At 35.1% G+C, this 27,678-nt stretch overlaps 1 protein-coding gene across 3 annotated transcripts in view; it reads right to left on the bottom strand.

Annotated features, from left to right (window-relative positions):
* The window catches only part of PIK3C2G (phosphatidylinositol-4-phosphate 3-kinase catalytic subunit type 2 gamma), a 351,683-nt gene that overhangs the window by 241,014 nt on the left and 82,991 nt on the right, over window positions 1-27,678 (bottom strand). For 2 of the 3 annotated variants that reach the window (XM_082742400.1, XM_082742401.1), the window contains exons 9-13: window positions 25,822-25,944; window positions 21,300-21,333; window positions 16,165-16,360; window positions 10,772-10,894; window positions 4,008-4,139 (exon numbers count right to left, since the gene is read on the bottom strand). In XM_082742400.1, the coding sequence (XP_082598526.1) occupies window positions 4,008-4,139; window positions 10,772-10,894; window positions 16,165-16,360; window positions 21,300-21,333; window positions 25,822-25,944 (608 nt within the window). The remainder of the gene's footprint in view (window positions 1-4,007; window positions 4,140-10,771; window positions 10,895-16,164; window positions 16,361-21,299; window positions 21,334-25,821; window positions 25,945-27,678) is intronic. The other variant, XM_082742402.1, reaches the window with a different exon arrangement.

Raw genomic sequence — 27,678 nt, 5'->3', positions numbered from 1 at the left:
TATTTATTTATTTAAATTTATTTTTTATTTTCAGCATAACAGTATTCATTATTTTTGCACCACACCCAGTGCTCCATGCAATCCGTGCCCTCTAAAATACCCACCACCTGGTACCCCGACCTCTCACCCCCCGCCCCTTCAAAACCCTCAGATTGTTTTTCAGAGTCCATAGTTCACCTCCCCTTCCAATTTCCCCCAACTCCCTTCTCCTCTCTAACTACCCATGTCCTCCATGCTATTTATGTGCATCATGGCTTGGCATTCTGGACCCAAGAATAGAAAAGACACCAGATACAGGCAGCCAGCATGTCCATAGGATCTTATGTTATAAAACTCTTTGGGATTCTGCTGATCATAAGTCTAATAGGTTTCATGCTCAAAAGCAGAGTGCAGGCAAAACTGAGGCAGAAGCTTCTTGTATGTTGGTGAGATTGTCACAATGCATTCGTGGAGCAAGGTGTGACACCTAAGGGCAGGAAGGGTGGCAGATTAAGGTAGTAACACACGTAGAGAGAAATCAAACTTACATTCTGGTTCTTGTTCTATTCTAGTCTGGTGATTTATAGAAAAGTCTTTTAACCTTCCTTTATCATAGAGATCTTCATCTGTAAATGAGGTATTTGTACTATTTGCACTCTGTGGGTCTCTCTTGATAGGAAGGGTAGACAATAAGGAATTCTCACCCACAACTTTTTTTATATTTGATTTGGAGGATATATCTGAAATGGTAAAATACAGTGGGGTCAAGGTTGGCTACATAGGCAACAATCTGAGGAGTCAAGTTGTTTTGAAATTAAGATTTGTTTTGGGTCTCTTTTGAAAATCTGAAAAGATTCTAATTTTTCTGGTCTTTAACACTCCCAGAGAGCTTTGAGAATACTGATACCTGGACCCCACTGCAGACCACTTAAATCAGAATATTTGGGAACACTTGGGTTTGGGATTTATTTTAAAATCTCCCCAGGGGAATCTATTGTTCGATGTTGAAGACTTATGTATTGAAAGAGTTTACCACAATTTAGAAACCCTAAGTAACTCCACACTGGTTTTGAATTTAAGTAGGGAAGGTAGCTCACAGAAACTGTTGAGATAAGAAAAACCCTTTCTTATTGCAATGCGGAGGCATTATGAATATAAATGCAATGGAAGTTCTATCTGAAAAAGATAGGATTATAAAACTTCTGTGGGCCAACTTTTACCTTTGTACTTTGGATGTTTTTTATAGACCTGAACGTGAATTTGTGTGCTTCAAAATGTTGAAGTTTATTTTTATTTGTAGACATTCCTGATGCAGCCATAAGCGATATATCTGAGTTTAATCACCCGTGGTTCTTCTGAAAACCACTTTGGAAACGACAAAGGGATAGGAAGCCTTTAATTCAGCATATTTTCAGGTTGTGTGTAGGCTGGAAAAAATAAGGATATAAGTGTTCTTGACAACTTCACATCACTAGGTATGGGCAAGTCAAATTGTAATAAATGACAGATTTAATATGAAATGTTTATGGATAGGGGTCATTCCATGATAGGAAATGAAATTAAGTGACTTATTTGCTGTGATCTGGAAATATCTGGATCAAATAAATTGGGTTAGAATCTCTGTCACTCAGAGCAATGAACACAGTGAGAGTCATCACGTTCCCTAATTGCCCTACATGATGGATTTTTGATGTCTTGAAAAGATCTGGATTTTTTTTTTTTAATTGTTTAGCCCAGAAGAGAAGCAGATTTTCTGGTTTTTATGAGAAATGATCTTTTGGAAATATATTTATAAATGCTTATCAAAGTGCTCTTTGAAGTAAGTTTTGTTTTCTGATATGATGTCTCATCATCCACAATTTCAATCTCTTTCCCTTAGGAAAACACCACCTACTATCAGTCCCAGATGGCATTACTAAAGATGAGCACTCACATAAAAATGTTTACTAATGGTAAGTGATACATGATGAAAAACATGGAGGCAGTGTTTTTACTATCATAACTATCTAGAAAAAAAAGTCTTGAAGATTAGTCTGAAAGACAGATATAGTCTATGGTCATCCCACCTTGAACACACCCAATCTCATCTGAAAGACAGATATAATCCAAACTTCTTATATATTTAATGTTTATTGATTACATGTTTTACACAAAGTAATATATTAGATAATAGAAGGGAATAAAATGAACTGAATTTTTTCAGAAAAGAGCTAGAATTTTTATTCTACAAACATGCTAGATGTTACGAATACTGGAGTTGAAACTTTAGAGAAACTCACTCAAGAGAAGGAAGGGCACTTTGCAGAGCTGCTCCTAGTGAGAAAGTAACCAAAGTCCTTAGCCCACAAATCAGATTTTTGAAATATCTGCTAACTGCAGTAGGCATTCCTTTTAGGGCTAAACTGTTTCTTTTTTTTTTTTTTTTTAATTTTAATTTTAAAGTAATCTTTACACCCAACATGGGGCTTGAACCTACCAACTCTGGGTTCAAGAATCACCTGCTTGGGGTACCTGGATGGCTCAGTCAGTTAAGCATCCAACTCTTGATTTCCGCTCAAGTCATGATCTCATGGTCATCAGATAGAACGCCACCTTGGCCTCTATGCTCAGTGAAGTGTCTGCTTGAGATTCTCTCTCCCTCTGCCAGTATCCCCCTGCTCACATGTTTTTTTTTTTTTTCTCTCTCTCTCTCTCTCAAATAAATAAATAAATCTTAAAAAAAAAAAAAAAAAGTCACATGCTCTGCTGATTGAACCAGCCAGGCAGCTCAGGATTAAAGAATTTCTTATAGACTTCTGAAATTTTACTTTATCCTAAATCTCCTATAGGGTTGATTTTTTTTTTCTAGTTCAGTTTAATAAACCTCCACTGATTGTCTATTTATAAGAGGTACAATGTTAGATGATAGCTACTACAAAGAATAATATATTACTGTCAACAGAAATATACATGTGGAAATGGGTACATGAAAACGAGTAATAGAGCAACACACACACACACACACACACACACACACACACACCCCAGATCAGAATTAATCCAACAAAGATGATCTTAAAGATTTATCACAATTGTTTTGATTACAATTTATTTATAATGACTAAATTTGGGGACAAAAGCAGATGAATTTTCTTAACATTTTTATATTGTTTATATTATTATATTATTACATTTTATATGTTATAAACATTCTTTATAACAATATTAAAGTAACTATATATATTCTAATTTTTGAAGGTCCTGTATTTTTTTTTACATTTTATTTTTATTTTTGTTTTTATTTTTATTTTTACAGTGTTCCAAGATTCATTGTTCATGCACCACACCCAGTCCTCCATGCAACATGTGCCCTCCTTAATACCCAAATTCAATTATAAAGCGAGTCCTGCCATATGAAAAACAACTAAGCTGATTTATTTGAAATATTATTTCTTTAATAGCACAGAAAACCATGTTACTGACTTTATCAAATATTCTCAGTATTAATCATTCCAAATCCTTATGGTTAAGTCAACCGTTAATTTTGCAATGGCCGTTAGTTCTGACAGACTATCTGAACTTATAGTTGGTTTGCTTTCCTGAAAAGTTTTATCTTAAAGTTACCAAATATTTTCTTCTTGGCAATAAAGATCAGCAGACCAGTTACACTGTATAATTTTACTTCAGCCAGAATTCCATGACTCACATTGTTTCTAAATGACAGTATTGATCTAAGTCATTCTGAATTACTAATGCCAGAGAAACTGGCTGGTCAGAGAAGGAAAAGCAATTGAAATTGGTCATGCCAATATTTTTTTATTATAAATGACCCAGTTGACAAGTTGAGCATGAGGTCTCTTTCTAAAGCCATTTCTACATTTTTGCTTTTCAGTTCCACTTTCAATAGTCATGATTTATATTGATCTACCTCAGTTTTGGAACAAAATGCCTTCTTCTTTTTTTCATTATTCCATATACTGCAAAATAGTCAATTCCAAGGAGGTTTTTATTGATATGAGAGCTTTATTAAGAACGAATGATATACTTACTCTTTTGGAAACAATGGAAGACAAGTCCAAGCCAATAAATTGGCATTACTGGTTGCACAGACAATCCCAAACAATCTTATAGTGAGCATGGATTCCCTTGGAAGTGACTTTATTTCAAGAGGAAAATTGATCCTTAAAATAAAGGAAAAAAGTAGATTATCTACCCAGTTACCATGATATTTTCATAGATTTTTTTTTAATATAATGGTATGTGATATAACCAATTTTTTGAATTGAGGGATCCTTTTGAACTTTTGTGTTTGATCTTATAAAAACAGAAATATGGCAAAAATACATAAAGTAATGAGATTGGTTATTCAATCAATGGGGATTGCTTTAATTATAATTTTGACATGTAAGCTTATTTTTTAAATTTATAATGACTTATGAATTTACTCTTTGTAAACACAGAGGAAAGAATGACTAACATCGTCTTAGTGAATGGGGGAAGGAAGGAAATAACTTGAAATGTGTCTTAGAGAGTAAGTTGGCTATAATTAGATGGAGATTCAGAAAAGAATACTTCAAGAAGAGAAAAGTACATAGATAAGGTCATTTATGCATAGAACGAGGGATGTGGTCAAGTTCATTGGGGAATTTACAGAGCATGCTATTAAAAAGGTAGGTAGTTGCCAGAATGCTTAAGAACTCTGAAGGCCAGGCAAGGGAATTTGAGCTTTTCCTTAATGGCAAAAGGGAATATTTGAAAAAGACAGCTAAAAGTATAGAGAGCTGTTTACTATTTTAAATGTGAACCATTCTGGGTAATGATGAGATCCCCAGGCATGGGGGGATGATTGCTAAAATGTAATGGACATACCAATTTCTGGATAGGTCAAGGTGAAGGAATTCCAAATACAGACCCTGGATGGACTGTAGATATTGGGCAAAAAAAAAAGTGGCCAAGGATAAACACAGGATGGTTCATGGTGAGAAAAATTTGAATTTAGATACTGAATCCATCAATATATAAAAGAGAATGTCTAGAAGGTTACAAATGATACTATAAAGACTAGGAGGGATACACCTGGGTGACAAAAGAAAAAGCTTTGACAGAAAGTTGGGAGTGTGATCTGAGGTCTCTAATGGAGGGAAGGGAGAAGGTACCTTTCTTTCCTTTTTGGAATCATCTCAGTTATAAGAAATGACCAGATTCTATTATAAGAATATCAAGACATGTATAGCATTTAGGAGAGATCTATTTATGAGACAAGGAAATCAAACACACAAAGAAGCTTATATGGGACAATATGTTTGCTAGAAGATGAAAATGCAAGGAAGAAATGGAAAAATTGAACAGAGGTTAGCAGATAAGTGAACTTATGGGAACTGATTCATCAAGGGATGGGAAAAAGAAAGAAAGTGACTGGAAGAGCAAATGGGACAGCTTATATTGTATATCTGATGGTATTAGGTATGGGGAGTATAAACAGAATCCACTGGCCTTGTGATTCCCAGTTGAATTTTGACATCAAATTATTTAAGCAGTAAGTAATTAGTGCAGGACTGATGATGAACAAAGCCAATGTGCAACTGGAAGGTCCTGACTGAGGCCTCAGGTAATTTTCTCATAGTAGGAGTTGGCTGTCTGATCTGGATATCAGAGAGAAGTCCTTACATAAGGTGTCAAATAAGACATTGGTGACCCTCTTTTAGTGGTTGGGCAGTATCCAGCCTAAGAAATAATGAGGCATCAATTCAGTCTAGTGACCATACTGATTTTGAGGAAGTACACACCCATTTCCTCAATATGCTCTTCCCTGTGATAAAGAGCCCCAGATCCAAGGTGGCAATAAAGCAGCTAACAAGAGGGAAGACAGAAGGCCTATTTTAGAGGTAAAATGAATAACTAATATTTGACTAACAGCATATTAGTAGAATAGCACAATGAAAAATTAAAGATGAATTCTAGCCTTCTAGATTATGTTATAGTAGATAACTTTAACTGATACAGAAGTATAAAATGAGGAGGAAATTGGGTTGGGGTAATATGTGCAGTTTAAGGCAAGATATAATTGGTTGATAATAATTCTGTAATGTCAATATGTAAGCTGTGCAGAGAGGAAAAGTCAGAAGTTTGGATCTGGGTATGTTTACATTCAGATATTGGCCCTATGACAAGTAAGCCTCATTTTTTCCTTATCAACATAATGGATCAAACACTGTATAAGACAATAGGTGGAAAATGGTGGCAACACAACAACAATACATTCATTATTCAATCAATAATGTAGTAATTTATATTAGCCATTGTAGACAGATAAAATTTAATTCTAGTCAAAAGTAGGGAAGGGAAAGAAAGAGAAGACTATGATAAAGAAAATCTATTTTTTCAAGATTAGCAAAGTTTAGACTATTAAAAAATTAATTTGTTTTACATTTAGATATTTAAAAGTTTTTCTTTTCCTTCATATTGTTTCATACTCAAAACATCCACTGAAGATAATGGAGACATACTTCTCAGCCAGGAATAAGCTCTGAAACTCAACATAAAATGTTGATGATCTTGTGGAATGCATAATAATTTCTTGAATGTTCTCTCCTTTACTTGTAATTGATTTTCTATTTGGTTTTCATATTTCTGTGCTAGAATAGAAGCTATGATTTCACTTTATTCCTCACATAATCTAGAGTGTTCTTTTTCTCATTGAGTCTGGTTTCTTCAAGTATAACTTCACTCATTAGTGAGCTTTCATATCAAGAATGAAAAAAATTTAATAAGTTACAGTGAATAGTTACTGTCAATCTCCATTTTGTCATTTTTATTAATAAAAATAAATTCTTCTAGGGTAGGAAGACATGCTTTCTAAATAGTTATTAATTAATTTCTTGAACACATATTTTAAAGCCAGAATAATCTCACACTCGCTGGAAAATCTTTTTTTTTTTTTTAACTTCTACATAGGTATCAAAAAATCAAAGGAATGAACTTTTAGACCAAAAAAAAAAAAAAGGAAGGAAAATACTTAAGGGACAAATCAATAAGTGAATTGCTTCTTTTTATGCAAGCAGCTGGCATAGACCTCAAGTTTTAACCATATATTTGCCTTACTTTGCAGTTGAAAAATGAATAAACATTAAAATTTTTCTGAAATGTTTTCTTTTTCTATATGAGATAGTTTTCCTAAGATCAGAGTGAGTTTTTCATAGTGAAAATGGGAGATTTAATTAAGTCATATGTTTAGAACTTTCCTTTTAATACTGATGTATAACAATAAACCATTATAAGGATTTCTGTAATGTGAAACAGGGAACCATTTCAGGATTTTTAAACACAGTAATAACACAGCCTGACTTACATTTTAAAAGAAGTCACTTTAGCCACTGTGTGAGAAGGACTATAGAGGTACAAGAGAAGAAGGGAGACCATTATATAGCAACTATGGTAATTTAGGGGAGAGAGAATGGGGGACTAGACTAATGAAAGTGATAAGAAGTAATAGTCTGGAAATATTTTGAAGGGAGAGCCTATAGGATTTACTGGACATGGAATCTAAGAGGTTATTCACCATAAATACGCGACTTGAATAACTGGAACGGAAAAGGATCGTCCAGGGTGGTTATCTATGGAAACAAGCTTGGAATGTAAAGTTACATTGTTTTAGACATGTATTGTTTTAGACATGTTGAATGCATAAGTGTGGAGTTTGTGACTGATGCCTGGGTTGGTGATATAATTTTTTGGAGAAGCTGGCATATAGATGGCATTTAAAGCCATGTGACAATAAGAGAAAGTTAAAGGAGCAAAGTAAATACAAGAGAAAAGAGGTGTAAGTGCTAAGACCATGATCAGTCTCAGGGAAAAAAAGAAAATAGAGAAGGAATGTCCAGTACAGGAGAAGGAAAGCAAAAAGAATATGGCAGCTAAGTGGAGAGCATATTTCAAGATAGAGGGTAAAATCAAGAGTGCCAAATGCTCCAAATAGATCATGCAAAATGAACTGAGAAACCCACATTAGATTTAACTGCGCAGGTCACTAGTGACTCTAATGGGCAACTTCAGTGAAGCAGAGGTGATGAAAGCCTAATTCGAGCATATTTTAGAGCACAGGAACAACAACAACAAAAACAACTGAAGAAAGTGAGAATATACAACTCTCTGGAAGGATTTTGCCCTAACTCAGAGGATAAAAATGGGGTGGCTGCTGATAAGAGAATGGAGTAGATTTTTTTTTTTTAAAGTTAAGATGCAAGAACTACTTATAGAATATAAATACTCTGCCAAGGATTTTATATGTTTTAAGAAATTGTATAGAAATCACAGTAAAAACATCAGCTTTGGAGTGAGAGTAGGTCTGAGCACTAGTTCTGTCATTTACACGTTGTGGGACCTAGGGAAAGTTAATTAAGCTTCAGAAGCCTCAATATTCTGATCTTTAAAAAAGGATGACAATACCTGTTTCATATTTTTGTTGTTAAGATGAGATAATATATTTGGGGTATATTATGATGATTGAAATATGTAGTCAAAATCTCTGTCATATATTATTAAACAACAAAATTTCAATCCTTAAGTATAGACTCTAGTAATGAAATGTATAATCAATTATAGTGTAATAGATATATGTTAATAAAATATATATAAAGAATACTACAGTCTCCTAGAAAAATAGTAAATAACTCTTTCTAATGGAAATGAGATAAAATTAAAATAATTCTAGGTTGAGTTCACTAACTCTCCTGGGGGAAGTAAAAAGTTCACAGTAAAGATACACATGTACAGACCTGAAGCAGAAGAAAAATATTAATGTAGTTATTAAACTATTAGACTATTAAAAATAGTATAGTTATCCAAGAACACTAATGACTTTTGATTTATTTAGAGATTTTTTTGGGTGTGGAGATTTTTTAAAAACCAACTTTAGATTTAGTAGGCTTTTTCTTGAATTAAATGATAGCACATATCAGTTGAAAATTAGTCTGATTTTTTTAAATAGCTAAGAGTAAGTTGTAATTAAGCTAAACGAATAATTTTAGTCATTGAGCTGATTAATAACATTTTTAAAAGATCACTTATTACATGAAATTTATTCATTTGCTCAAGAACACATATTGAATTCTTACTCTACCAGATACTACTAATGCTGCTATGGCCAGAATGAAAAATTTTTAAAAGAAAATAAAATGACAAAAACAAAAACAAAAGATCTTTGTGTCATTCGGCAAAAGCAAACAGAAATATAAGCAAACAAATTCAGTAAGGGACCATAAGAGAATAGATTGATATTCACATCAACCAACAAAAGAGAAGTGGCCAATTATTTCTAATGTTACAAAAAAGAGTTTGCAGAGAAAGTGAAAGAGTACTTTGAAAGATAATTAGGTGGTCCCACGATGGGCAGTAAAGCCACTGTGCTCTTGACAGATGGAGGACCCTTAGCAGAGGCATGATCTCTCAGTTTACAGTTAGGGTAAACAGATCAGATACAGAATGACTGCGTGCAGGGCCATGGAGTGGGGCTAACTTCAGAGATAAGGTGTAGGATAGGGGCCAAACCACAGGATTTGTATTTTAGCTTATGAGAATCGGGGAACCACTGATGAATTTTACAAGCAGAACTCATTCTGTGCAATAGGAGGGTTTTGTAATTGAAGATCAGGTCTTTGGTCAAAGGAATTAAAGAACATATAAGGAATTAAGATAACATATAAGGAATTAATAACATATAAGGAATTAGTTCCTTTGGTCAAAGGAATTAAGAACATATAAGAAATTAAGAACATTAAGGAAGGGAAAATAAATGTTGTCATAGTCCTAGTGGAAGGAGGAATTGCTTTTGTATAGAAGGAACCATGGAGTATATAAAAATTGAAGGCCACATGTCATTGATTGTGGTAACATTAAGATTAGGATAAGTGCTGCCATCTGACACCATCCTGAGTCCCAGAAATTTTAGCACATATTTCCCAGTGAAAAAGCCCAATATTTGGGAGTCAAATCATCTTCCAAGAAAGCCAGATCTGGTAAAGTGCTGATGAGACGTAAATTAGTTTTCTTCTATTTGAGGTGGGAAGAAAACCGGTTATCAGTGCAGCACTGGTGACCCCACAGAAATTACTGAAAGCTAGTGGAGTAGTGTCATAGGAACAGCAAGGAAAAGTGGAAGTAATCATGAAATAGCCATAGAAGGGGTCTATGAACACCCTGAGATTCTGAGTAAAGTAAGGACTTGAGGAGGGAGACAGAGGAGAGCAAGAAGGAATGAACTGTGTCAAGAAGGTACTTTTTTCTTTTTGATTTAATAAATCTCTATAAAATGAGAAAGTAGGAACCAATCAGCCAAAATCAGATGGTAAATCATACATGCATAGATAATTATTATAAAAAAACTTGGCTATTTAAATAAATTTATAATTGGCTTTAATGGGAAGGGGGAGATTACATATTATTGGGCAATTTTTTCTTCCTTGTTATACCTAGAATCTACTTCTCTCAACCCCAAATAGAGGGTATCTCTTATATCTCTTATATCCACAGTATGTGAATGATTAATTATTCTTTTTTTTCAATTCCCCTTTTTGATCAGTTTGATAATGTGGATTGGACGTTTGTCTAGATTTCTAAATGGACTTTTAATCTATTGAACTATATGGTCAGTTATCTATTAGTATGAGCATATTTATCACATCACTGAATCAAACCAACTGGCAATATTTAAAAAAAAAAATCACACCTTCCACTTTAAAAAAAAAAAAAAGGAAAAAAAAGGAATCCTTGATCTTTATTAGAAAAATGATATTGCCAAAATAAAGATTAAACTTACGTTTCATTCCAGTTGACCAGGAGAAAAAACAATTTTTTGACTGGAATATTTCTGTAGCTTCTCACTTGGCACAACTTCTTTCCAGCATAAGTAAGCCAACAGGAAAAAGAAAATGCTTTATAACTAAAAAAAAAAAAAATTGATTCAATAAGCTGAAAGCTATAAAGAGACCAGTTTTCTATATGGGTCAATTATTTTTACAGTTAAAAGTCTAATGATAAAGTTTTATCTGCTTATATAAAGTATGCTTTAAAAATTACTTTAAAAATTTATGTTGGGTGACATCTGCAAGATGGTACAGCAGAAAGCCCCAGACTCTCCTTCCACCATGGAAGCACCAATTCAACCATACACAGATCAATTCCCTTTGTGAGGAATTCAGAAACAAGAAACTCTTGCACTCCAGGCAAGTGCAAACGAGCCACATAGAAATCAGCAGGAGAATTTGTGGCACTCCTTTTCCAGAACTCCTTCCCTGACACAGAGCAGTATGATTAGGAGAAAACTCCCAACTCCTAGCTTTTCCCTGGGTGGGAAAGAGAAGACTGGAACATATGTCTAGTATTCAGACTTTTTAAGAGGTTATCCAAGGGACTAAAAGGACAGAAGCTAGCCCTGCCTAAATATAAATGCTGAATGGAATGGTTGCCAATGGGGGCCTCTGAGAACAAAACCAATAGTTTGAACTAGAACAAATTCACTTGCCACTGTGCTATCTCAGTGCAAAATGAATAGGAAAAAAAAAATCCTTAATTCAGTGCAAATGAACAACAGCAACAAAAAAAACCCAACTTCTGGATTCTCAGTGCAAAATGAACAGGAAGAAAATTTCCCATCTCAGTGCACAATGAACAGGAAAAAGTGTTCAACTTCTGGCTTTTACTTGGGGAGAAAAAGAGTCAGAGTGTGTGTCCAATGTTCTAGCTTTTTGGGTGGCAGCCTGAAGGACTAGTTTCTGTCTTACCTAATTCATAGCATGGATGGGACCTGGCATACTCAGGATACCGGGGAACAGCTGAGAACCAAAAACAGTGGGGGGTAGGGCTCCCAGCTGGCTCAGTCAGTTAAGCTCAATGTTAAGTCGGTTAAGTCTGCCTTCAGCTCAGGTCATGATCCCCCATCAGGCTCCCTGTTCAGTGGGGAGTCTGCTTCTCTCTCTGCCCCTCCCTTGCTCATGCTCTCTCTCTCTCTCTCAAATAAATTGATAAAATTCTAAAATAATCAACGAACAAAAACAGCTGGTGAGCTTACAGTAGCACCAAGAAACTTGAAGAGCCATAGACAGATATGAGGGGGAATAAGAAATTATGAGCTCCTGAAGTAAGAAGCAAAACCTCTCTAATCAGGAATTTACACACACAAATCCAGAGAAGAGAAAAGTTTTGAAAGGCCCCAGAGTTTCTAGTTGTGCTGACTGGTGACATTCTTTCTCTGTATGAAACCAATGATCCTTATATTTTTTTCAAATGCACAGACTCCAGTACAAAGTAACTAGGGATACAAAGAAAGAGTGAAATATGGCTCAACAATAACAATAAAATAAATCTCCGGAAGCCAATGTTAAATAAATCAAGGCATATGAATTACCTGACAAAGAATTCAAAATAATTATCATAAAAATGCTCAACAAACCAGGAAAATGATGCATGAATAAAATGAGATTATAAACAAAGAGACAAAAAATATTAAAAAGAATCACACAGAAATTTTGGAACTGAAGCATATAACTGCATTAAAAAAAAAACTTTATAAAGGTTCAAGAGTAGACCTGATCAAGCAGAAGAAAGAATCAGTGAACTCAAAGACAGGTCATTTGAAGTTATCCAATCAAAGGAACAAAAAAAAGGAAGAATTAAGAAGAGCAAAAAAAGCTTAGGGGACTTCCAGGACACCATCCACCAGACAAATACACACATTATGTGAGTCCCAGGAGGAGAAGAAAAAGAGGTAGAAAGCTTATCTAAAGAAATAATAGATGGGAAATTCTCAATTGCATGTAAGGAAATGGGACACCCAGATCCAAGCTCCACAAACCAACCTAAGATAAGCCCAAAGATGAGCACACTAAAACACATTATAATCAAATTAGCAAAAGTCAAAGACAAAGAATTTTTAAAGCAGCTAGAAGAAAGTGATCCACCACATAAAAGAGAGACCCCATAAGTTCATCAGCAGATTGCTAAGCAGAAAGAACCCTTACAGGCCAGAAGGGAGTGGGATGATATATTCAAAGTTCTAAAAGACAAAACTGCTAGTCAAGAATATTTGCTCTGGCAAAAGTGTCCTTCAAAAATAAAGGACAAAGAAATACTTTCCCAGAGAAACAAAACCTGAGGAATTTCATCACCACGAGACCTGACTTACAAGAACAGCTAACAGTGGTCTTCAAAGTTGAAATAAAAAGATGCTAGCTAGAGAGAAGCACAAAAGCATATAAAAGTACAAAGGGCACTGGTCAAGGTAAATATGTAGACAAATACAGAATACAGTAAAATACTTTAACTCTTAACTGTGGTATAGAAAGTAAAGGGCAAAGTATTAAAGAGCTATAATTATAAAAATATGTAAAACAAAATGATGCAATTTGTGATATCAATAACAAAGTGTGGTAAGGGGAGAAAAAAGAATAGAGTTTTTTTTAAGTGTCTGAAGTTGTTATCTGCTTAACAAAGACTGTTTTAAAAATATAAGATGCTTTACATAAGGCCTATGGTCATCACAAAGAAAATGACTACCTATAGAAGATACACAAAAGAAAATAAAGGAATCAAAATGTGTCATTACAGGCACGGCTGGGTGGCTCAGTGGGTTAAAGCCTCTGCCTTCCGCTCAGGTCATGATCCCGGGGTCCTGAGATCGAGCCCCAAGTTGGGCTTTCTGCTCTGCAGAGAGTCTACTTCCTCCTTTCTCTCTCTGCCTCTCTGCCTACTTGTGATCTCTCTCTGTCAAATAAATAAATAAAATCTTTAGAGAAAAAAAAATAAAATTTAAAAAAAGTGTGTCATTACAAATAATCAAAAAAAATGCAAAAGAAGACAGCAAGAGAGGAAAAGAATAGAAAACAGTGGAAGAAATGGCAATAGTTAAGTCCTTTCCTATCATTAGTTACCTTAAATGCAAATGTATTAAACTCCAGAATCAAAAGGTATAGCATAGCTGAATGGATAAAAAAACAAGTTCCAATTATATGCTGCCTTTAAGAGACTCACTTTAGATTAAAGGACACATACAGGCTGAAAGTGAAAGGACAGAAGAAGATGTTCCATGCAAATGCCAATCAAAAGACAGTAGGGCTTGCCTTACATACTTAAGACATGACAGACCTTATGTCAAAAAAAATCACAAGGGATAAAGATGGACATTATATAATGATAAAAAGGGTGAATTTGTCAAGAGGATACAATTGTAAATACATATGGCATCCCAAATTGGAGCAAAAATATTAAGCAAACATTGACAGAACTGAAGGAAGAAATAGCAACACAATAGTAGTAGATTTCAACAGCCCACTTTTCATAATGAATACAACAACAAGAAAGAACCTAACAGATAAATACAGAACATCCCATCCAATAGCAGAATACACATTCTTCTCTAGAACACACGGGAACATTCTCTAGCATAGATCATGTGTTAGGTCACAAAACAAGTCTTAACAAATCTGAAAAGACTGAGATCAAACCATATGTATTTTCTGACCTCAATAGGATAAAACTAGAAATCAATAGCAGAAAGAAAAAGGGAAAATTAACAAATTTATAGAAATGAACACTTTTGAACAATCACTGGGTCAAACAAGAAATTAAATGGGAAATTAGAAAATATATTGATACAAATGAAAATGAACACACACCATAACAAAACTTGAGATGCAGCAAAAACAGTACTAAGAAAGAAGTTGATAGCTATCAATTCCTCTATTATAAGTATAAAAAATAAACAACCTAACTATATACTGAAGGAACTAGAAAAAATGAAACAAACTAAGTCCAAAGTTAAAAGAAGGAAGAAAATCACAAATATTATAGCAGAAATAAGTGAAGCAGAGGATAGAAAAAAAATGGAAAAAAATTAACAACACTGCCACATCATATATATATGCATGCTTGCACATATAGTTTTATCCATATTTATCAGGCTACACAGTTTTTCCATGTTAATTAAAATTAGTATTTACTAATGATTAAATATTGTAAGAAACCATCAAAATCAGGAAAGATGACAGAATAGCAGTTTTTGATATTATACATCAGGATCAGGTCTTTACATTTTCATAAAATAAAGAAAAGGCATAAAAGATCATCCTATGGGTTAAAGAAATATGTGTATGTGTAGGTAGGTAGATAGTGTTTTTTACACATTCATCTCGTGGACTAAGTGACTGATTGATTTTTAAAGATTTTATTTATTTATTTGACAGAGAGAGAGGGCTCACATGTGTACAAACGGGAGTGGGAGCAGAGAGGGGCAAGCAGACCCCTTACTGAGTGACAGCCAGACATGGGGTTGAATCCCAGGACCCAGAGACAATGACCTGAGTGAAGGCAGACACCTGACCAACTGAACCACGCAAGGACTCCTCATCCCACAGATTTAAAGAAATACGCATATATGTACATAGGTAGATAATATTTTTTACATACAAAGGTAAATTTTTCTTTCCAATTAACTTTATAACTATGTGTACAGGTCAGTTACTTGCAAAAATACATATAGCAATTTTTTCTCTTTTTTACTGAAATGGTTTCAGCTTTGCTTTGAGGTGCAAAATACAGTGGGTATAGTAAATCCATTTATAAATTTATAAAATTATAGATTTAATCTATAAGGAATTTCAAATAGTGGTCATAATATTAGTCTAATGATGTTATTTAAAAAATACTATATAATAGAGCCAACCTAAAATCTAGCAATGCTTCTCCATGCATACTTGTGGTTAATTTCCATTGTAACTCAAATAACTCTTGGCTAATTCTCCCTTTATCAAGGTACTAATTTCACAAAATATCTACCGCTCATAACTTCGTAGATATCAGAGTGACTACTTCCTGTGTGTGCTCTCTCTCTCTCTCAGTTCTATTAATTAGCATTAGTCATTTAAACTCAAATGTTAAAAAAAATTAGGACAATCACTAAATAGAATGAGCAGTCTGTTTCCCTAATGATATACTGGCAATATGCAGCAATTTTTAATATGAAGAATGGTAAAAGACTGAGGAAATGGAATGTGCATTTGGGAATGAAGTTCTTAAAAATGGTTTTAAGATAAATCTATCCTGATTAAATTTCAAAATTTTTATGGAATATTTGCTCCTGCAAATAAGAACAAATTAAACTCCAATTAGAAACGAAGTAAAAAGTCACCTTTTTATGAAAAACTTACCACCACTTACCTGTGCACCCAAATCTCTGGAATGTTGTGAACTGCATACACTGTGAAGCTAAGGTGGGAATGGAGCCCAGGATTTACATAGGAAATCTCATCAGGTACCTTTAGAGGCTGGAAATCTGCATAAAAGCTGTAGCAATAGGCATTGATAAGCTGGTAGATTGACCTGGATAGTTCATTTGTCACTTTCTCTATCAAGCCTAAGGGGGCAGAAAAAAAGGATAGAAATCAGGTCATCTTTGAAGGACTATACTTACTATAAGCCACCAATTATAGCTTTGAAATTTCTCATGATAAATTTTAAATAAAATTTAATTAAAATGACCATCCACCAACTGAAGCCAATTAGCCATCTGTGCCTCTATATGCAGCCTGAATTAGCTGATAGTAGTGTAGATAATCAATAAGCTTTCATATCTTCAGTTCCAGAAATCTTGGAAGCATGGACTTTAATCATAAATCAGAGTTTTGGATTATTAATTTGGCATTCTATAATTTGCAATATTTTTTGTTTTAGTTTATGATTTCTTTAGAATTAATTTCAGACAATGAACAGCTTTTCTACATGACTTGTAAGGACTTCAAACAAATCCCATCTAAAAATTAATCATAATACATTTACTGTGCTATGATGTTAACCATTAACTGAACACTAATCATATACATTGCCCTGCTGTGAAAAGAGAACAGTAATACTACCTGGCTGGGATCTGAAATAAGCCTGAAATGAAAGATTTAAGATGTTTACTAAATCTCTTTAAAATCAAAGCTTTATTTAACTTTTACTATTAGTTATTTAAGAGAGGTTTATGGATTATTCATAAAAGTGACTTGTCACAAAGGAAGAAAAATGAAAAAAAAATGACTAAGGACAAGGGGTAATAGTTCCAAGTATGTACTAGATAAAGGCATACCAATTTATCCTAAACCACATGAAAAGACTAACCACTGAATTTAAGGTAAATTTTCCTGGCTTTTGTTTTCCCAATAAACTCTTTCCTGGAAAAACAGAGTACGCAAGAAAAGACTGATGCAATGGAACAGGTAGTACAGGTTATGAACTTAGAAATCAAAATCAGGAAAGATGACACATTACAATGAAGAAGCTTATAAAGATGACTAACCTTATCCCATGGGTGGACCTCAGTGTCGGACTTCTTAATGGGGCCAGTGAATAATTCTCATTACTGACATTTTGTATGCATTAATATGCACATACATTAATATGCTCATGACTTGTGATTTTTTTTTTTTTTGGACAGAGAAATCACAAGTAGGCAGAAAGGCAGGCAGAGGGGGAATGGGAAGCAGGCTCCCTGCTGAGCAGAGAGCCCGATGCGGGGTTCGATTCCAGGACCCCGGGATCATGACCTGAGCTGAAGGCAGAGGCTTAACGCTTTGAGCCACCCAGGCGCCCCGTGATTGTTTTTTAATATTCCACTGTAGTAGTGATTCAAAAGTTAAATGAGGAAAGTCAAATACAAAAGCTTGAACATTATTTTTTAAGCCAGATTATGAATATCTTTGACAAATATTTAAGCGATTAAAGGGTTTAGGAAATGAAAAGACTGTACGAAGTGAAATAAGCTGTTAATGGAAGCTCTGGTGCCCTCCTCGTAGTCCCTCATTCCTGACGGCCTTGGCTGAAGGACTCTCCGGAGGGTTGGCACAGCTAGCTGTGGTCATGGTCAAAGACCCCTCGGTGTGCATCCGTTTGTTGTCCTCACACAGCCTCTGTCAGGCTTCGTCCAGTCCTGGCAACAGGTCCTAAATCCTACGGGTTCATTCTGGTAGACACGTGTATAGCAGAAAATCCTGAGAAAGAAATCAGGCCGATCTGATCTGAAAGCCATTCTTTCCCATCCTCGGCCAGAAGAACATGCTGAAATGCCACATTTTAGATATTTCTGCTTTTTTGCCACTTCGTCCTGGAGAAATGCCACCGAACCACGGCTTAGCCTGTGGAGAGGACCCTTAGTGGCATTCACTGAGCTAGGCACAGGGCGGAGGAGAGCGGAGCCTCGAGGCCCCTCTCCAGAGCAGAAGATCTTGTCAGGAGGCCTGAACCCTGTCTCCCCGAGGGTCCTGAGCGTTACACGGCCAGTGGGTGGGACCATCGAGTGGATAATGCAGCGGCTGTCCGGGATGAGGCGGAGCCTCCCGGAGCCAGCCCAGGGGAGGAATCGCGGCGCCAGACACAACAGCTTGCGAAACACTGCAGAAGTGTTCTGCCGCCTGGCGTCTGCCGGGGGCATGGTTTGGGAAGACACCTCTCTTCGGGCTCTGTCTTCCTAATACCTTCAGTCTCTGGCTTCCACTGAGACGGGCTCCTTAGGCTCAATGGGGGCGCCTTCCCCCCGCAAGTCTGTGCTAACTTTGCAGCCCCTGACACGTGTCTGCAGATGATGTCGTGGTTTCTGTTGCCTCGGTCTTGGAGGAGCGCTTGATTTCACTAGGCCTCGACCCCAAGCTTGCAAGTCGGACACCCTTTAGCTCTGCCCTTCTGCCACCGAGAGGAGTCGGTAGGGAAACCCTCTCGTGAGGAGGCTTCCATGTGGTACTGGGAAGATGGGCTGCACCGTCTTGCTTTGTAGTGGTCCAGCCTGGGAGCCCAGTTCTTCTCCAGACTCCAGGTCTGTTTCCACATGTTGATCAGGACCCTGTCCTCATCCATCCCAGATGTGGTCCCAGACACCCCTGTAGCACAAGGCTCCACCCACACGTCGATCAGGACCTTGTTCTGTGTCCCAGATGGGATCCCAGACACCCCTGCGGCACAAGGCCCCGCCCACAGTGGCGGCGGCACGGTGCATTTCCGGGTCGGCTTGGGGCGCTCGCAACTACACGGAGAGGAAGACTGTGACCTGTGGCCGAACCTGCAGGCAGCTGAGGGAGGGGTCATTGAGAGAATGAGTAAGCAGATCTTCAGAAATTTCCTTCTTAAAAAACGTCTGTGATTTGGTGTGATTCGATGCGTGCCCAGCCAAGTCAGGCGGTAGTACTGTTTTTTTCAAACACATGCATTTCCTCATCAAGTTGTTTCTTTTGTTTGTTTTTTGTTTTTAGATTTTATTTGTGTGTTTAACAGAGAGAGACACAGTGAGAGAGGGAACACAAGCAGGGGGGGTGAGAGAAGGAGAAGCAGGCTTCCCGCGGAGCAGGGAGCCTGATGAGGGGCCGGATCCCAGGATCATTACCTCAGCTAGGCAGGCATTTAAGACTGAGCCACCCAGGTGCCCCATCAAGTTGTTCCTGAAGCATAAATTGCTTGTATTTTCTAGCTGTTTTCCAAAGAAAATAATACAAAGAGCCAGCTTTTTCCTCTGTTAGTCTGCCCTGTTCCAATAGCATTTTGGCTACTCAAAAAACAGGACTTTTCAGCATGAAGCTTCTTCCCACATCCTGCCCCTCAGTAGGTCTGTCCACAATTAAACATTTTTGTTGTTGTTGTTCAACACATGCTATCATTCACTTAGTTATTCATAAATTTGTACAAAATTTATAAGATGGCCAAATTTTACTTAAAGCGGCGTCCTTTGTTAAAACAGTCGGAGAGGACAAGCAGCATGAAAGAGCTCTAATTAAAATTCTCTGAGAAATCAGCAGTAGCAATTAATAAAACAAGAGTAAAGTAGCGTAAAAATCGTTTTTAAAAAGAGGACCCATCCAACTCTAGAGGCCTACCAACAGGGATTCTCCTGAACAACAAAGGCTGGGAATTATAAATTTATAGAAACGTATTTCCCAGTTCCCACATTGTGCTGTTTGGTACTCTGAAGCAGGAAGTGCAAACTTCTAGTTAATAATTTCCAATCTTGTGCAAATGAATACACATCTAAAATAAATCATAAGGTTGGGTCAGAGATCTTATTAATTCAAGCCCCAGCATATATTTTGGGAAATTTAAATTATTTGGATAATTATTCAAACTCTTGTACTTGACTTCTTGTACAGAAATACAGTTCTTGGTTATAATTTGCTTTTTTGTGGTAGTATAGTCATATGTGCTTTTGCATTATGCTTTACTACTGGAAGTATGTGAAATGTGCTAGAGACTCAATATACTGGGCTTGGTGGTGAAATAAGGAGTTATAATGTTTGTCACACCTGATTTTACTCTGGGGAAAGAGTTATAGTATCATAAAATTGAGAAACAGTATTGAGAAACAGTGACTATATATATTTGATTAAAATACATTATTTAGAATCTGTTATGATTTAGCATGAGTATAGACCTTTGGGAATGGGGCACCTGGGTGGCTCAGTGGGTTGAAGCCTCTGCCTTCGGCTCGGGTCATGGCTCGGGTCATGGTCCCGGGGTCCTGGGATCGAGCCCGGCATCGGGCTCTCTGCTCCGCAGGGAGCCTGCTTCCTCCCCTCTCTCTCTGCCTGCCTCTCTGCCTGCTTGTGATCTCTGTCTGTCAAATAAATAAGTAAAATCTTTAAAAAAAAAAAAAAAAAACCTTTGGGAACATTCCTACACAGTTTTGTGGGATCTTATACCTCAACCCCTGAAGAGTATGGGCTGAAGGGATTTTTATTCCAGCATTCCTAAAAGAAATGAAGAGAGGTACAATTCCATATAAGCATACCTCCAGCTGGGTCCCTTGCTCTACACCACACTATCACTCACCCACTATTTTCTGTAGAGGCAAAATCCTCCTGTGGCTTGCAGTTTTATAGGCTCAGAGTCTCTGAACACTAATTATTCCAGAACCGAATCCTCCTACATATTATGCTAGATTGGTCTTTCAAATAGAGTTTGACTTTAAATCTGAAATTAGTGACTTTGAAGAAAGACATCTGCTACTTTTCTGACTCTCTTACATTAAAATATAATTAGCTAAATAAAATTTCATAGTTTCTTGGAATAGTTTTAAGAATATTTTCAGTATTCCTTTCATTTTTATAGATCTCTTGACTTTTCCCATTTCTTAAAAATGTCAGGCTACAAGTTTAGAGAGTGGATTTTTATTCACTTGCAGAATAATCATTTCCATCAGTAAAGAGTTTTAGCCAAGCATTTTCACTTCAAAAAATATTTCTGTGTGTTACCTTGATATTTGGATGAAAAATTGAAAATGAATTATCTTGGATTCTGTAACTTTTTTTTTTAATGTGGGTACATGTATATTTTACCTTTTGCTGAAGTCTCTGAATTTTCATGAAAATTCTGAAAAGAAAAATAAATGAAGATACAATTGTTATTTAAGAAAACAAATTCACAAAACAATCAAACTGATAATAAATAGAAGGAAGCTAAATTGTAAGATGAAAGAAAAGCCTTCTGAATGTTTTAATAAACAATCTGGATTTTTTTAACTGAAAAATTTTAAAATAAGTTATGCATATTTAGTGTTGTTAGAACAGCTCTCTATATATTGACTAACCTCCATTCCCCTTCCACAGCAGTGAATGATTTTTTGAAAAAAGTGCATTTTAATTATCTGCTTAGTGTGTCCAGTTCTTCTTATTAGCAGTTATTCAGTTGCAAGCTTTGGACTGCAGTGAAAAGAGGGCTGGATGGAAGGGGGCAAAATTATATAGACTCATGATACAGTTTCATTTCTTTATTTATTTTTAGGGAATTTTAAAAAACTGATAGTAAAACACTTGTGACCAAATCATAAATTTAAAAAAAAATACAATCTGAAATTTTATTTTTTGTTGTCATTTTAGTTCACATCCATTAGTATGGTTTTAATTTATTTATTTGCTTGTTTGTTTACTTGCATTTATATTTGTTGGAGGCCTAGAATTATTTCGGTGGTTTAGGATTTGCTGATGGTAAATTCATTATCACGAAAACTATATAAGGTGATTCACAGATTCACTAAAAATAAGGTTTCAGTCCAAAAGCAAACACATTTTCTAATATGATCCACTGTAATTAATGCTAATTTTTTAAAAATTTTGGTTCACAAGTTTGTTTTTAATATATGAAAGCCCGATTTCTCAAGGGAATAATTGTTTTCTTATAACAAAGAACTTGCTACAATATTCCTTTAGAGAGAAAACACTTCTGTCATGTTTAAAATGTAATTTAATATGAATATATGGCTTTTCAACTTAAAAGCATTCTTCAGGTGCTTTCCAGAAGCATTACTTTTAGGTATAATATTTCACTGGAGCATGGTTTCAACCACTAGGCTTAATAACAATACATAAGATCTTCACCCCATCCATGTGGGTGAGACTATTAAAGATGTTAGCCTGACTTAACTGGGATTCAATTTATTCAGAAATATAAACTTGTATTTTAAAATCACCATGACATCCACCTACAGCACAATGTGTAAGACCATATTTTTCACTTTGTTTCATTTATTGTGTGAACATGTAATGGAAATATATTATGTGAGATTCCGGAACATAATTTTGAAGGATTGAAAATTGTTTCCAATGCTGAGAGCATGAGCAAGAGTATAACTGCACTTGTGATATAATTCATCATCTTGCCAAAACTTCCATTTAATAAATACCTAATTACTTCTCTGTATGGCAGGAAATAGTCTCTTGGAAGTTGACCAAAAAATTCAGCCAAGGAAAAGGAAAGTTTCTCAAATTTGAGTTTGTTGGCAGAAGATTCACTTTTCTCAGTATTTCTTTAATCTTAGTTTGTGGTGGGTAGAGACACTGAGATACTTTGGCATTGTTAACTGCAGTTGGTTACTATGCAAATTCTGAAAAATGTACTTACTATTTGTATCAACATTCTTACAGAGGTGGGTTCATGGTTAGGTTGGAGAAAGAGAAGAACAAAACGTTTGAATGAAGGTGATATAGAATAAGTGAACTTTTAAAGTGTGCTCAAAATAAGAATCTGCTTATTAAGGGGTATTAAACTATTTTTTGCCATTGACATATATGAAGAAAATTTGTGATTGTCAACTCTATTTTTATGTGTCAATAATCACAATAATTTAGTGCTCATATGTATATAAGAGATGTGAAATGTGAATATGAGCTTTTTTTTGAGAATTGTAATTGTTCATAGCTTTCCTAGGAAATATTCAATTTCTCTTTAAAGGATTCTTTTGGCTTCAGCTATACTGAAGGCTTGATATTTCTGAGAAAATTGTTATTTTTGTTCTTTTAGGGAGTTTCAGAAAAATGAATGTTTTAAAGATAAAACTTTTTGTATCTAGTAATATTTTAATAGCATTAAAGTGCTTTATCCTAAAATTAGATTTCCCTCATTCTTTGATCTGTTGTTAGTACTGATTCAGCGTACTGATTCACTGAGAGCTGGACATAAAATTGAAGCACAACCAAGTGATCTTAACAGATAGAAAGTCATGTGTTCACATTCATGCATGTGGTCTCCTCTTCTGGCAAAGGCTCATATCTGTCATGAAGCTTACTATAATCAGTGATTGTGAGAAAATGAGGACCTAAGTGGTGCTTGTGCAAATTAAAACCTTCATGTTGGCTACATGGGGAGAAGTCTCAAAAACTACCACCAACAGCGTCCCCACTATCTCCAGTAATTAATATGACTCATGCAAGAAGCACTGTCATCTGGACCTTTATTAACATTATTTGTAATGCTCATAGAAACCCTGCAAATTCTGTTATCTATGTGTGTATCTGTCTATTTTTTATGCATGCATGCATGCATGCAATTTTTGAGAAAAGCTGAAACTCAAAGATATGAATTAATTTTCCTAAGGATGTTCAGCTAAAAACTTACTGAGTGCAAATCATATTTGCATGACCCTCAACCCTTTGTGTTTTATCATCAGCTCTAGACACTTATAAAGTCTCCCAGATGTGATCATCTAAGAGAAACTAGTTGCTTGTTGAAGGTTAACTCTCACTACCTTGTTATCCTGACTTAACTTTTGCTATTGGAAAGCTCTTCTTAGTATCATAAAATTCTTAAGTTTTTGAGTTCATCACAAGACTTATATGCACAACATACTGATGATAGGGTTTTTAAGACTATGTATAATTTTCCCACTCTGACACAGAATAAAAAAATATGACCAGAATAAATATGATCACTTCAAATTTTTTACCTTATTATTTGAGAAGAACATGGATATTAATATGTACATATAAAAACAGCTTTAGAGACTATGTAGTTATTTTATTTTCTTCTATAATTGGAAGATATGAGTAGATATTTTCCCATTAAGAAAAATGTAATAAACAGTTGTTACTTTCATGACATAAACTTTTTATATTTATTGATTATATTGTTTAAATTTTGATTTCTTCTTTGCTTTGGGATTTTAGCTTTTAATGGATGTTTATCTGGAAAATCTTTTGGTAGGATGATTCCACTACTCGTGAATCACCACTGTCACTATGTAATGCAAATAAGGTATTTAAATTTCTATATTCATTATTGCTCTCTAATTACAGAAACAGGTGCTAATTAAAATAAGACATACAAAACCCAACATTAAGAAATTACTGATTTTTTTCCATAGTCATCTAATTGAAACAATGATGACGATATATATATACTAATACAATTGTTCACTTTCAAAATCAATCTTTTTGAAATTTCAAGGCTGGTGTATTAAAGGTAGCTTTTGCTGTTCCTTTCCATGTATCACTCTCTGTAATGAAATTTCATGTATATATTGAGGAAGAGGCTGTCAGGCACCTTTTCTTATTTTATCTTACTTAATCATTATAGCAACCCTATAATTAATTATTATTGTTCCAATTTTACAGAAGAACATTGGCATATTCAAGGTAGTCTGCGCTGTTCCTTTCCATGCAGATAAGGAATGCATGTAATCACTTTCTGCTGTGAAGTTTCACATATATTGAGGAAGAGGCCTGAGTTCAAATCTCTGTTTTGCCACTTATTAATCCTCTGTACACAAGCATTCTAAGCATCAGATTTTAATAACAAAATTAACAGTAAAATAACAACTTTATGGCATTGATATGAAGAGGAGTTGAAATAAAATAAAAATGCAATAATAAATAAATGAAACTATTTTATTATTGCAATGCACTCTCAAGTAGTAGTTTATCGTCATCATATCTTTCCGCTTCATCATTTGCTAGACTAATAACAAGATTGAATGGATTTATTGTGACCAGATTTCCTAACCTTTTTCTTGGGTAATAATCACACATGTAATTCTATGTCAGATTTCTGAGATTTTAAAAAAGTCACATGATGCTTTTTAAACAGTAGAATAAAGGGTGTTATTTGATAAGGTGGGATCATATAAGCAATGGGCATTGCAAATTCAGCGAAGGCGCAAAAATTGGTCTTTTCTTTCCTGTATGTGTGCTTGTCCTTGTAAGCATGGATACTTACCCCTGCATATCCTGGTGCATATGAGAGCCATTAATAGTCTATAAAACACTTGCCTAAAAATGTTATTATATAGGCATATTCCTCTTGGTAGGATGGTAGGATTAACTTCAATCTCACTTGGAAGATATATCGCAGTTACAAACTTCAAATTTGTAAGAAATTTCTTTTAATTTAATTAAATCCTTTTGGTATAATAGAATCAAGTTTCCATTAGCCCCAAATGATTGAAATGCGTATGTGCACACACATACACACAGACATACAGTACTTACTCAAAATTCTTTACTCTTCTTTTTTTTTCTTTCACTTTCCTTAATTAATTATTGAACTCAGGTGTTAAAGAATTACTATCCAATAAGTGAGTGTATTTACCTCTGTTTCTCTCTGAAGAATTAGATTTAGTTCATTTACAGCATCTGTAATTTGTTTGGTCTCCACACACCCCAGAACACTGCATATATTTTTCACTTCTTCAATAATATCATCTACATTTTGCTATGGATGAAAAATAAGAAGATGCAGTTTAATTGGAATACATCTTAAGTCTTCTCCAGGTGAAGAAAACACAACTACTCAGTCATAACATGGAGAAGAAAAATTTATGAATAGTTCATATAAAAAAAAGTCAGTCATTTTATTTGTGTGTGAACTCAATTTGAGTCAACACTGTCACATAACTGACAGAGATCTACTTCATTATTAAATTATTGAAAACCATATATTCTTCATAACTATAAAGTTAATCCCCACCACATTTTCCATGTGTATAAGCTTAATGGGAGTTTAGTTCTGGGTACCACATTTGAGACTGGGCTTGAAATTAGAGTTTCCCAAAGAAGAGCAACCCAACTATTGGTATATTAATATACTCATTCCAAACAGTGTAGTCACTTTGTTTTCAGCTTTACAGTAAGGTTATCTATGTTAAAAATCCTGGTTTTGCTCCATTTGTACCTGTAACTATTATCAATTATTTAACTTTTGTGGATGTAACTTTTCTCTTCTGTAAAATTGGAAAAATAATAATTAATTACAGGGTTGCTATAATGGTTAAATAAGATAAAATATGAAAAAGTGCCTGGCAGAGAATAAAGGTTACATTTTGGCTAATTAATTCATTTTCGATTTTTATTCATTCACACGAATTTTTCAGTTTATATGAGAAATCAGATACTGTACATCTCCACATAACCAATAAAATAAAAACCAAAAGATAATAAAAACTATGAGAAGTGCATGTATTAGGTGCTATGTTTAGTTTTCATTCATACATTCAAAGTAGATGTGTGATATTAATTTGTGGAAATTTTTAAAATATTACTAATTAAAATGCAAATGCAGAGTTGACTTGGGTCAGTCAGTAGCTAATTTACACTCTCTTAACTCTAGTCTTGAAGTGCTTCATATCTGATCTATTTATCTTATTTAATCTTCCTCAAATTCTGAAAGATAAATATTATATTCATTAAATTCCTGAATTGCTGAGATTGCTAGAATATGTTAAATGAAATGTTCCAATAGTAGAATTAACTTGATGATTAATTGAATGTGTGGACCAACAGAAAGTTTGTGCTTGGGAAACTAAGAAGATAGGGTCCCATTAATTATGGCAACAAATATTGGGAAGATTTTTGATGAGATTATGATGAATGTGGTTTTTGATATGAAGAGCTTGACCTTCCACAGCGACAACCAAGCACACACATCCTTTAGCTATTGGGAAATGCAGTGCGATTCTAGCTCTGCCAGCTGTTGAATTGAGAACACACACACACATACACACACATGTGCGCACGCATGCACACAGAGAACACATGCTCCTATAAACACTAGTTAAACTATAAGAAAAATGTGTAAGTATATGACTTAGCCCAAAACAAAGATAGGATAAATTTCTGGGTGACAGAAATTTAACGAGGGAACTTAAAGCCAGAGCAGTGTCTTCAACATTGATGCTAAATGGCCTGAGGGAAATACCAGATTAGATTTAGGCCCTCAGACTTAGAGAATGGTATTTTACTGCTCACGATGCGACAAATGCTGAGATTTTAGACCTAAACCAGTTAGAGGAAGATGGGAAAGGCCAGATCTGGAGCTGAAATCTCAGAATAAGCTCCTGACACTGGATAGGCTGTCACTTGTAAAAGGTGGGAGAAGAAAAACAGTCCCTAACGACCAAGAGAGATTTTGAGGAAGACTTTCTCTTTCCAGGAGCTTTGAGTGAGGAAA

Source organism: Mustela nivalis (assembly GCF_964662115.1).
Source record: "Mustela nivalis genome assembly, chromosome: 7".
Taxonomy (NCBI): domain Eukaryota; kingdom Metazoa; phylum Chordata; class Mammalia; order Carnivora; family Mustelidae; genus Mustela; species Mustela nivalis.
This window is presented reverse-complemented; position numbering and strand designations above follow the sequence as displayed.